This window comes from Misgurnus anguillicaudatus, chromosome 24 (assembly GCF_027580225.2).
Source record: "Misgurnus anguillicaudatus chromosome 24, ASM2758022v2, whole genome shotgun sequence".
Classification (NCBI taxonomy): Eukaryota; Metazoa; Chordata; class Actinopteri; order Cypriniformes; family Cobitidae; genus Misgurnus; species Misgurnus anguillicaudatus.
In genome coordinates this window covers 2,870,097-2,882,856 of record NC_073360.2, presented here as the reverse complement: position 1 = coordinate 2,882,856, position 12,760 = coordinate 2,870,097, and the positions used below count along the sequence as shown (strand labels likewise).

Below are 12,760 nucleotides of genomic sequence, written 5' to 3'. Positions count from 1 at the left end.
ATTTCAGACTAATAAAACAAAACATCGACATCTCTCAACGGAATCTGCGCCCGCAGATTTTGGAGGAGTACTCAACGGAGTTAATGCCTGTGATTGACAAGCACACATACCCCGCGCTTAAGCGCGTTTGTGAGTGACCAGTACTGTCATTGACAACAAGTACACATACATAGCCTCACGTGTTTGTGAGCAGCATTGATAAGTACATAAACCCTGCGTGTGCTGTTTGCTGTGATTGTTTTTAATGATAAGAGCATGAACCGTTTGATATTTGAGATGAAATAAAACTTACCATTGAGTTTTACCGCAGATCTTACTTGTCTCTGTCGTCTATGTGACGCGACAGTCAGCACAGCACATCCATAATTTCAAATCCGTTTAAAAGACGAATGCTCTTGTTATGTTTAATATAAAGTTTACATTGCGTTGTAAAAATGATGACATTATCTTCATACGTGCTTAATTCATAATGAGAACGTTTACACAAGCTTTTTTATTCTGCTATAATATATATTAACAATAATATATGTCATTTTATATAGGCTAGCCTACAAACTATAATTCTATCTTGACATGCACATTATCTGGTTCATGTTGGTCCAGTTTAATTCAGAGGACTCATTGGTTTGGTGTATTCATTTTAATTGTAAGCCTTTAAAAAGTAATTATTTTAGATGCAATTTTGTAATATTTAAAAGCTTAAATTCTCTAATTTCTTCTAAAAACATTTAAAATCATCCCACAGAATTCCACAGATTTTTCAAATTATTCTAAAACTAAAATACCCTTTCAGTGTACAGTGTTAGATTTGTGGCTAGTTTTCTCTTAGGAAAAATAAATATTACTGTCAAATGTCTTTCAGATAATAAAAATACTCTAGTTCACTGTATGTATTTGTTCATGTTTTATACAGGAATAAGTCTGAAGCACACCATAAAACCGTTATATCCATTCATACAGGACTAGTAGTATGTATAGCTGTATATTTTACAGATATACACCCAGGTATCGGATCGGTACTCGGTATCGGCCGATACCCTGAGCCCAGGTATCGGAATCGGTATCAGGAAGAGAAAAATGGTATCGGAACATCTCTATTCAGTAGCCATAGGAACAGTGGTTAAAGGATCAATCTACTTACTTTGGTAAGGGAAAGGAAAAATTTCAAGCACAGGGATGCAAACACATGTATGGTCAAAAAAGAGAGAGATAATCGAAGCCCTCGCTCCGCGGCAAATATTCAGATACTTACATTGCCACCGGCCCCTGCAATCCCCGGCCCACTCCATAGGCATATTTAGTAAAATGAAACTTTAAAAATCAAAATACGCCGACACTAATTTGGAAAATTCAATTTAATTTTTATTAAACAAACTCAAAATATATAGCACTTCTTCTTGCTTTAGTAATTCTTCCTCTTCTTCCTGGCCACCTCCTGCAATGTATCCAGTGCCTTCCGTCTGGCTGCATTCATTTTTTGATGAACATGTTTGAGACGTGTCTGCTTCTCTTTGGCCAGAGCAGCGGTCTTGGCCTTTTCGGCACTTTCACACATTGCACTGCAGCCATACTCCGCCTGCCTCTTCTGCTTTGCCTTCATCCTCTTCTCTCTGTCAGTCTTGTCCCTTCTCCCTGCAGCCCTAATGTTCTGGCAGAGAGTAGTATCAACTGGCCCCATCTTGATGTCCTCAGGTTTGAACATGTCAATGCCAGTGATAACCTGGCTGAGAGCTGGATACTTCCCCAAACTCATGACATGTGCCCACCACTTCACAATATCATCTCCATCTTCATACTTGGCCAGATTGGAGTCCACGTTGTACCTAATGATCTCCTGGGTGATGTCACTCTCTTCAGCCACTAAATGTTTCATTATCCTAGCCAACTCCTTAAGCTGAGTAACAGCCTGGGAATGGCCCCTCACCACTGGATCAATGGAGGACAAGGCCTGTAGGGTCTTACTTTTGAGAGGTAGTTTACTCTGCATGTACTTGCCACAAGTTGTGTATGCCTTGGTCACTTTCTCAATAAAATCTATGATTACCTGCAACACATAACATAAAAAAACATGTTTACCCTGAGTTCATACTGAGGTTGGCTCAGTATGGCTCATACTGACATGGCTACAGCACAATGGCAAATTTTTTTAATACTGCTCCCTCCCAAAAAAAGATAATGTTTGAACATATACTTCTCTGTTTATGTAACATTTATGGTGGCATTACACAGGACTGTAAAATCAGAATTGAAAAATTTCCAAATTGTTACTTTTCTAAACAATTAATAAAAATAAATTTTAAATTTACAAAAATGTTAAACACTCTAACCAGTCTATATATACACACATTTACAATTCAGTCAATCAATTGGAATAAATCAAAAGGGTAAAAACAATACCTGTTCCATTTGTCCCATATGCTGCACTTTCATGATTACGCTATTGCATTTTTTTACCAGTAGGTGGCAGCATGACCTAAAATGGAAAGAAGAATGAAAAGTAGTAGTAAACTTTATTTAAAATACAAACCGGATGCTTTGGATGGGCTGCAATCAGGTCTTCTGCGACTTTCCCCACATAAATCTGGGAGTGAAGTTTATTATTGGCCAAGTCCAATTCTAGCAATTTGTTTGCCGACATCTTCAGATGCTCGGGCTTGATGAAGCAGGCAAGAAAGTCGATGAACACTTCAAGTTGCTTGTCATGAAGCTTGTGAACCAAAGTTTTACTTCCCTTCAATGAACATAAAAAGCACATTTTTAGAACTGACAGAACTTGCTGTTGTTTTTCAATAGACATCAGAATCATCTTATTTCTATTTTGAGTTGCATACATGGTATAGAATACTCACTTGAAAGACCATCACATATTCCTTCAAAATTGGGAGGACCCCAAGGTACACACTAAGATTAAGGTCCACTTTTTGGTTTTCCACCCAAATCTTCTTTACAATTCTGGCCTTCCTTTTCTTCCCAAAATCAGTCATTCCTTCAAAAAAAACAAAAAAAAAACAAGACACAATATATAGATAACAGTGTGCAATAGTTTGTGCAATTTATAGTTTGTGCAATACCAATGGTATAAATACAATGTTGCAACGACTGTAACAGTATGAGTACTTCTTATACTAATAAGATGTAGTAATAATAATAATAATAATAATAATAATAATAATAAATCATTTACTTGGGATTTAAGTGTCTGTTAAATCATAACCATAAAACAGTAGGTATAGATGTACTACACACATTGTATTCATCTCTCTCACATAGACAGACACATACAGCAGCCTTTTTTACTATTAAATAGTAGGATTTTAGTTCCTTCATGACCATATAACAATCTGTTACAATATAAACATACACATACATACCCTTCTTGCAGAGATCCTGGTGAATAAATCGAACCCTTTGTCACGGCCGGGGCGGACCCGAGATAGCTAACAGGCCACGCCCCTCTCTACTTTCCACCTCGAGGAGGTTCCCAAGACCACCCCAATGACCAAACAGACGAGTATACTACAATTAAAAGGTATCTTTATTAAATATTTAAAAAGGGAAGGGAAAAAGGGGAAGGGCAGCTTAAAAACAATCTTTTCGCCTCCAGGACGAGTTGGACCAGGGGACGGGGGCCAAGGGTCTTCTTCCTTGTTTCTCTTGAACTCGTGGCGCCCTCCGCTTCCTCCTGGAGGCAAAACAGGGAAAGTACAATCAATGTTGGTCCAGCACCGGGTCGCAACTTATCTGACCGTTATTTCTGTCTCTCTCTTGCCCTCAGGTCACTCCGTCTCGACCTCACTGGACGCAGGGGATCCACCACAAGGCGCGGCTGCAGACACAGGTAAGTTACACTCTGTACAGGTAGGTTACTCACAACACTGGGGCCTTTGGTTCACTCCAGAGCCTTCGTGGAGACAGAGGGAAGATGATACACTGCACAGGTAGGTTACTCACAACACTGGGGCCTTTAGTTCACTCCAAAGCATCCATGGAGACAGAGGTAAAGGGTTTCTCACTACTGACACTGCTTGGTCCTCTTCGAGGCGTTGCTACAAACACAAGTAAGTGATATACTGCACAGGTAGGTTACTTACAACACTGGGGCCTTTAGTGCACTCCAAAGCATTCGTGGAGACAGAGGTCAAGGGTTTCTCACTACTGACACTGCTTGGTCCTCTTCGAGGCGTTGCTGCAAACACAGGTAAGTGATATACTGCACAGGTAGGTTACTCACAACACTGGGGCCTTTAACACACTCCAAAGCATTTGTGGAGACAAAGGTAAAGGGTTTCTCACTACTGACACTGCTTGGTCCTCTTCGAGGCGTTGCTGCAAACACAGGTAAGTGATATACTGCACAGGTAGGTTACTCACACACTGGGGCCTTTAGTACACTCCAAAGCATTCGTGGAGACAGAGGTAAAGGGTTTCTCAATACTGACACTGCTTGGTCCTCTTCTAGGCGTTGCTGCAAACACAGGTAAGTGATATACTGCACAGGTAGGTTACTCACAACACTGGGGCCTTTAATACACTCCAAAGCATTCGTGGAGACAGAGGTAAAGGGTTTCTCACTACTGACACTGCTTGGTCCTCTTCGAGGCGTTGCTGCAAACACAGGTAAGTGATAAACTGCACAGGTAGGTTACTCACAACACTGGGGCCTTTAATACACTCCAAAGCATTCGTGGAGATAGAGGTAAAGGGTTTCTCACTACTGACACTGCTTGGTCCTCTTTGAGGCGTTGCTGCAAACACAGGTAAGTGATATACTGCACAGGTAGGTTACTCACAACACTGGGGCCTTTAGTGCACTCCAAAGCATTCGTGGAGACAGAGGTCAAGGGTTTCTCACTACTGACACTGCTTGGTCCTCTTCGAGGCGTTGCTGCAAACACAGGTAAGTGATATACTGCACAGGTAGGTTACTCACAACACTGGGGCCTTTAACGCACTTCAAAGCATTCGTGGAGACAAAAGTAAAGGGTTTCTCACTACTGACACTGCTTGGTCCTCTTCGAGGCGTGGCTGCAACCACAGGTAAGGGATATACTGCACAGGTAGGTTACTCACAGCACTGGGGTCCTTAGTACACTCCAAAGCGTTCGTGGAGACAGAGGTAAAGGGTTTCTCAATACTGACACTGCTTGGTCCTCTTCGAGGCGCTGCTGCAAACACAGGTAAGTGATATACTGCACAGGTAGGTTACTCACAACACTGGGGCCTTTAATACACTCCAAAGCATTCGTGGAGACAGAGGTAAAGGGTTTCTCTCCTCTGGCTCGGGCCTCAACATGCTATTTTCTTCGCACAATCTGCACGGGGCCCGGGCGGCTTCGTTTACTGTCAATACAGCACACACACAGCAAGCTTAGTGAAACACACGGTAAAAGTCACACTCACCACAGCACTCTGCACACGCACTCCACATGAAATTTAAGGCTTGGCCGCCTAGGTCTTGGCTGCTCGAGAGGCGGGTTGGGCGTTGTACACGCCAGAGAAAGAGAAAAGATTTCACAGGTAAATATGTTCACCAACGCCCCTCTATGTCTCCTGGTTACTTCTTCGGCTCACCTACGCATTCAATCTCCGCAGGGCCGGTAACCTTCAACACCCCCAAAAAGATACCAGTAACTCCTCTTCGGAATAACACAGAGCGTTTGTTGTGATTGTTTACTCACGCTTGGTTGTCCAACGGATTTCCCAATATACATCCAACAGCGTCGTGTTTGCTTCTCCACATCAAAATCACACGATAACTTCCTTACTCCAACGTCTCCAACCTCTCGTCTTCCCTGAGGGATAAATGTGAGTCAACCCAGCCGATCTCCACCGTAGCAACGAGCACAAGCAACGTATTCACAAAGTGCCACCAACAACGACATCTGACATCTTCAAAGGTGTTTATATCCTCAACCTTCTCTCCTTTTCAGCCTATCAGCGATCGCTGTGTTGATCGCTCTCACCTGAACGATATCGGGCTTGATTTAGAGTTTTGGGGAAACCCTGGGAATTCCGGTGTTTTGCCTCAGTCATCCGGACGGAACCATCGCCGGGCGGAACCGATCTCACACACTTTTGGTTCCGCCCTCACAGATCGTCACTTGGTGACACCTTCGCTGAGCCTTGTCACTCACACCATGATCTCTGTACAGGTCCTCCAATATTTCGTTGTACAGTTCTTGATCCTGCTTTCCCATAAATCCAAAGTAGAGCACTTTGAACACAAGTAATATTCTTTTAGTGTTGATCGCTACATCATAAGCTGACAACCAGCGATGGGAGACAAATCGCTGGGGATTGGTGGCAGGTATGCCCAGGAACTCTGCTATTTCTTTCAGGTATGCCAACTGCAAGTAAAGACATAACATATCTTACACTATTAGCAACACTCAAAACAGTTAATAAACTAGTTAGAAACTGATTTTTCATTAAAAAAAAATGAAAATCTGCAAATCTCTTTGCAGCGTTGTGGACGTGATGGCATGAGTCACCATCCACATCAAGCAGAGTGGGACAATGCCTCTCTCGGATCCTTGTCTCCAGCCCTGATTTGCTCCCACGCATGACGTTGCATGAGTCTAGCATTATGCTAATAAGGTTCAACCAAGGAATGTTATTTTCCTGAAAAAAGTCAAACATCAACCTCTCCAAACTGGCTGAAGTCACTTTCCAAACTTCAAGGGAGCCCAGGTGTTCAACCACAACATCATTCAGTTCTTCGTTGAAATAGCTGACGAGCATAGAAAGGACCTTCTTAAAACTACTGGATGTACTCTCATCCACATTCAGAGAGAAGGGGTATCGGCGTAAGTTGGAGAATGTTTTCTCTGCAAATGTACGGCCCATACCATACACAATTTTGTAAGAAGCAGCAGTGCGGGACACTTTAATTTGGCTAAGGGCTGCCTTGTCTGCAGCTAGACACTGGCTTAACTCCACCAACACCGGTGCCATTGTCAGAGGTAGAGAGTGCTCAGCAATAACTGCCAGAACAATTGCCTAGTAAACAGAGAAAGAAAATACATAACTTACTCATTTAGTGATTGATTTTAAACTAATTTTGTTCATCCCTACTTGTTTTTAAGGAGGTGCTGTCCTCATTATGTACTCATTTCCACAAAAAATATTTTTATTTAACTAGTCTTCAACAAACACACACACACACACACACACACACACACACACACACACACTCACCTCTGCATTAGCAATGCGATTACACATTGGCACTGGAAGCTTAACACTTTCCCTGATCTTTTCTGCTGCTGAGGCCTGGTTCTGAGTAGCTGGTAAAGGATCTTCCTTACGGAGGAGTTGTGCCACACTTTGAGTTGATAAGATTGAAGTCACTCTGTGTGTATGGATGTTTGACAGTGTGCAAACAAGGCATGCACCCCTCTGCTACTGTAGTTAATTTCCTTCATACAGAGAGTGCACTTAGCACAACCTTTTTTCTCAATTTTCTTAAAAAAGTCAGACAGTATGAATGTGTGTTTGACTGCATGGACCTGGATTGTAGTTTCAAGTTTCAGCCAAGACCACTTCCAACTGCTTTTACAGCCTCTATCCATCTGTTGCACAAGAAGTGCCTCACTTTCCTCAATTTCCCTCATTCTGCAAATGAATACAGATTTGAATTTTTTGCAAAACTGTATCATAACGGAGTGCAAATAGTTCACTTATATCTCACAGTTATATCTTGACCCTTACAAAAATTAACCATGGTTTTACTACAGTTAAAACCAAAAAACCATGGTTACTGTAGTAAAACCATAGTAACCACAAAACCATGTTTTTCAAAAACCATACTTAAACCAGTGCAGTAAAACCATGGTTTTGCTGATAGTAATCAATACACCAAAAAAACATGGTAACTACACTTTTACCACAATAAAACCATGGTTAATTTTCGTAAGGGGAGTCAGCTTGAGCTTTGCTCGTTCAGTGCAATGGGCTTGACATTTGCATTGCTTTTTTTGCTACCATCTCTGTGATTTCTGAGCAAAATTTAGATATTATTATTAATGAACCATCTTTTATATTTAAAAAAATAGGAGAAATAAAGTGCATCGCGTGGTCGTGACTTTCAGTTGTTATCGCCATAGAAACCGGTGGCGCACTTTAAACTGCACGTTACACACAATGTTAATCGGACTCGGGACCAGTAATTGAACTGGGACCGACCCGGACCTGACTGCCAATTTAATATATAGATTCGAAACTGTACGGGTGTCGGGTCCTCCATGAAATGCATACAACTCTGCTCAAGTTCAGAAACATGTGAGCTCGCTTCACGTCGCACCAAACTCATCTGAAGAGACACGATGTGCTTGCACGCAAAATATCATTATCAAAGAGTGTTGTTATAAACATGGCAGAACAAATAAGACTAAATTTAATGCCAGATATACTGGAACGCTTCTAGTAAAGTCCATTGGGGGGAAACACTGCAATTTACAGGTGAATTTGATGAAGCTAAAACGTTACACACACACACACAAACACTACCTACCCAATTGAACTATGCCTAGCTGAAATGTTTAATCAATTACATGACTAGTAGATTATATAACATTATAAACCAAAAAGATCCTTACCTCCAGTGATGTCTTCAGTTGCTAGTCGAACAGGTGCTGCGGCGAACTCAGGTCTCGGGGAGAAATTTGTATACACAGCACGAATGCGGCGCCACAAAAACGACAGGCGGATGACGTCAAAGTACCGCGAGAGCGATTCGAGAAACTATACGGAGAAGTCTTATTTCAACTCGCTCTCGCGGTAACTTTGACTTCACCCTCCTGTCATTTCTTGCTTTGCCGCTTGAAGTTGAACACACTAGTGGTTCACGTGCATGATGTTTTGCCGCGCAGTGTTGTGATTCGCTTATTTCCTATTTACTTGTCACCTATTGGTGGCATTGTCATCAGGCCCCCCCCCCACAAAAAAAAAACTCTTCGGATCTGCACGAGTCACACAAGTCACCCAAACAGACGTGAAAAAAGCGGGAGGCGCCGAAAAGCGCCGGGTTTGCATCCCTGCAAGCAGGAAACCCACAAACTGTCAGATCTAAAATAGATTTGATTGCTTCTTTCAAAACCCATAGAAACTGTTAGCATCTGTTGTATTCTATGCTAATAATATGTCCAGGACTCTTTCTTAAATGTAATAACAAATGTTTGCAGGCTAGAAGCTGCCCGAAAACTCTATCAGAGCAAAGTAAGTGGCTACTTGTCAATGGAGAAGGCCAATTAAACCTTGTAGCTATATCTTAAATTTCATCACAAATGCTCAGGAGAAACCTTAAGCCCACACCAGAAAAGGTGGCTGCTTCAGTAGCCACAGGAACAGTGGTTAAAGGATCAATCTACTTACTTTGGGAAGGGAAAGAAAAAATTTCAAGCAGGAAACCCACAAACTATCAGATCTAAAATAGATTTGATTGCTTCTTTACAAACCCATAGAGACTCTTAACATCTGATTTATTTTATGCTAATAGTATGTCCAGAACTCTTTCTTAAATTTAATAACAAATGTCAAGCAGAAATCTTAAGCCCACTTCAGCTATGATAACTGCTTTGCAAGCCATAGGAACAGTGATAAAATTATCAAACTACTCCCTTTGTAAAGGCAAAAGACAATTTGTAGGCTAGAAGCTGCCCACAAACTTTATCAGAGCAAAGTAAGTGCCTACTTGTCAATGGAGAAGGTGATTGTACCTTGAGGGATTCAAACCAGGGTCACCCTGATGGGAGAGCTAGTGCACTAACCCATAGACTACAGAGAATGTGTTGAAACTGGCCAGCCAAAAACTGGTCCTGTGTATTGCTGTATATAATCAAACTGTTGGCTGGCTTGTACAGTCAGAATCAAACATACACAAGTCTACACATACATAAATACATTTTGCTTGAATGCACTAAATGTTTTGGGACTCTATCTTAAATTTTATAACACATGTACAACAGAAGCCTTAAGTCCACATCAGAAAAGAAGACTGTTTCAGTATCCATAGGAACAGTGATCAAAGGATCAATCTACTCACTTTGGGTAGGGAAAAAAATTAAAGCAGGAAACCCACAAACTATCAGATCTAAAATAGATTTGATTGCTTCTTTCAAAACCCATAGAGACTGTTAGCATCTGTTGTATTGTATGCTAATAGTATGTCCAGAACTCTTTCTTAAATTTAATAACAAATGTCAAGCAGAAATCTTAAAGGACTGGAACAATCCTTTCTAAAATGCATTAAACTTTCGTTTACAAAGACGTGAAACTTATCGAGTGGTCAGGGATGTTCAATGATTTGCTCACACAAAAATCGCGTTAAAAGATGCTTTCCAACAGCTGTTTTAGCATTCGTTGTTAACTTGTGGACCTATTTTTCCAAACGCCCCACACCCGTACATTCTTCCGCTTAGAGCTTGAATAATAGACTAATTGCAAAGAATAGAAACAAAGTTCCCGGCGCGGAGTAATACCGTACCTCACAGCAAAACTAATACAAGTCAATGGAGTTGTCAAAAACTACGATAAAACCTGTTGGAATGCGTATTTCGCAGCGATTTTTGTGTGAGCATACCAGTGAATACCCCTGACCACTCGGCGAGTTTCACGTCTTTGTAAACGAAAGTTTAATGCATTCTAGGAAGGACTGTTCCAGTGCACCACTAAACCCACTGTAAAGGTAGGAGCTGAAACACAAACACCCAAAAATTCTCTGGGCAGCCGCATATGTCGAAACTTCAGTCAAAACCGTTCTATTTTATCATAAACAATCTGAAAACAGGGCTTTAAGTGTAAAATACCGAACTTGTCCTTTAAGCCCACTTCAGCTATGAAAACTGCTTTGCAAGCCATAGGAACAGTGATAAAATGATCAAACTACTCCTTTTGTAAAGGCAAAAGACAACTCGCAGGCTAGAAGCTGTAAACAAACTCTGTCAGAGCAAAGTAAGTGCCTACTTGTCAATGGAGAAGGCCATCGTACCTTGAGGGATTCAAACCTGGGTCTCCCCGATGGGAAAGATAGTGCACAAACCCCTAGACTACAGAGCATGTGTTGAAGCAGCTAGCCAAAAACTGGTCCTGTGTATTGCTGTATCAACACAGTCTCACGGGAAGTCGTGTTATAGTAACGAAATTTTTTGATTAATTTATTTGTGTTTGATGACACGAATTTCCGCTGTTTTTCGTGTCTCTGGAGACGAATGTCTTTTTCGTCCTTCCCAGCACGAATTTCTATCAATGGCTGTTCGTGTCTGTGGCACGACTTTCTTTATCGTGTCATTTTATATTTTGTTTTCTCATCGTTGTTTCCTATTTTTAAATCATTGTCGCTTGGGGTTCTCGAGACCACTTTTGAAAGGTCTCGGTCTCATCTTGGAATCGACAGCATTTTTACTCTGTCTCGTCTCGGTCTCAGACAAAGAGGACTCGGAATTTTATTTCAAGACCGGTCAAGACCACAACTGATGGCACATCACAAATTTATTTTTTATCATTAATTTTATGCAGTTTATTCAGGTTTGGCATATGATGTTGGCATTGTTTAAGCATTGTTTAAGTTTCTCCCAATGACAATTTTTCTAATTTTATTACTAAAAACACTTGCATTGTGTTAAGTGGATGGCAAGCCATGGAAAGACAGTTCAGAATAAATGGTTAAGTTGATTTCAGCTCTTTAGTGTTTGTTCACTTATTTGCTTATAGACAAAGATAAAATTCCACATATCTGCAATGCCTTTGATAATTTTATCAACTTCTCTTATGGCATACACACACACACGCGCACACACGCACGCACGCACGCGCAGGCACACACACAGACAAGAAGTGCCTAATCATATGCATATTCCACTATTTATCATAAGTGTTTTAATGCAGTGACTTGCACTGGTCTTGGTCTTGACTTGGTCTCGGCCTGTCTTGGTCTTTACTTGGTCTTGACCCTTTAAATTCTTGGTCTTGTCTTGGTCTCGGCCTGTCTTGGTCATGGACGGAAATACAGATTTTGAGGAACAACCCATTGTTTACTAATAGAACTTCAGCTAAAAGCTAGCATATAGCATTAATTGGTGTGTAGCGCTAACTCAGCACTCACAACTTTGTTTTTAGCATTTTAACAACTTTGTTATTAATTTAATGTTGGGGCATACAGTAACGTCACAGTTCTGTTTTCCAGCGGTCATCTGGGGCCTTGCACAGGGGACCCATGGGAACGTAACATGGTATATTTACAGACCATAAAATGCATCAACCATTCATTACATTCCGAGTTGCAGGACAGGGCATCATAACGGAAAATGAGCATAACAGAATAATTTTAAAAATGAGTGCATGATGTACATGCATCCATTTGTTGGCTGTCAAATCTGATCTGATTTGTGAAAGTGCCCAATGTAAATTTGACTTTTTTACTTTTGTGTAAATTTTGTTCATGGTACAAGAAAAACAAGACTGCCTTGGAATTAAGGTAAACTTATTTGTTACAAGAAGCATCATAATACATCATTATAATTCATATTATTTTTAAAGTGCATTGTACCTCTAGAACATAATGAATAATATCTTAAGAAGTAATTTACTGTACATCTTTATTTTCTGTGAAATTAGTGATTGCAAACAACAGTACAAAGATATGTTACTTTTAACAGCATAACATTTATGTACTAAAGTATCTTATTTGGGCAACTTTGATCTAGTATTTTCTCTTCTTACAGTTTCAGTTGTTACATTTATTTATTTTTGTTTGTTTGTAAAG

At 40.7% G+C, this 12,760-nt stretch overlaps 1 protein-coding gene across 1 annotated transcript; it reads right to left on the bottom strand.

Moving 5' to 3' along the window:
* Window positions 1–562: 562 nt before the first annotated feature.
* On the bottom strand, window positions 563–6,033 carry LOC141361563 (uncharacterized). Its single transcript, XM_073863054.1, has 4 exons — window positions 5,964–6,033; window positions 2,850–2,986; window positions 2,528–2,731; window positions 563–2,044 (listed from the first exon to the last, which is right to left on the bottom strand). Exons 1-4 carry the CDS (start codon window positions 6,031–6,033, stop codon window positions 1,403–1,405), a joined length of 1,053 nt encoding a protein of 350 aa, XP_073719155.1. The 3' UTR covers window positions 563–1,402.
* Window positions 6,034–12,760: the final 6,727 nt, after the last annotated feature.

Coding starts and splice junctions, on each gene's coding strand:
- LOC141361563 (XM_073863054.1), bottom strand. CDS start 6,033: ATGACTGAGGCAAAACACCGGAATTCCCAGGGTTTCCCCAAAACTCTA. Junction 2,987..5,963: donor TCAAGCCCGATATCGTTCAG/GTGAGAGCGATC, acceptor TTTTTTTTGAAG/GAATGACTGATTTTGGGAAG. Junction 2,732..2,849: donor AATATGTGATGGTCTTTCAA/GTGAGTATTCTA, acceptor TGTTCATTGAAG/GGAAGTAAAACTTTGGTTCA.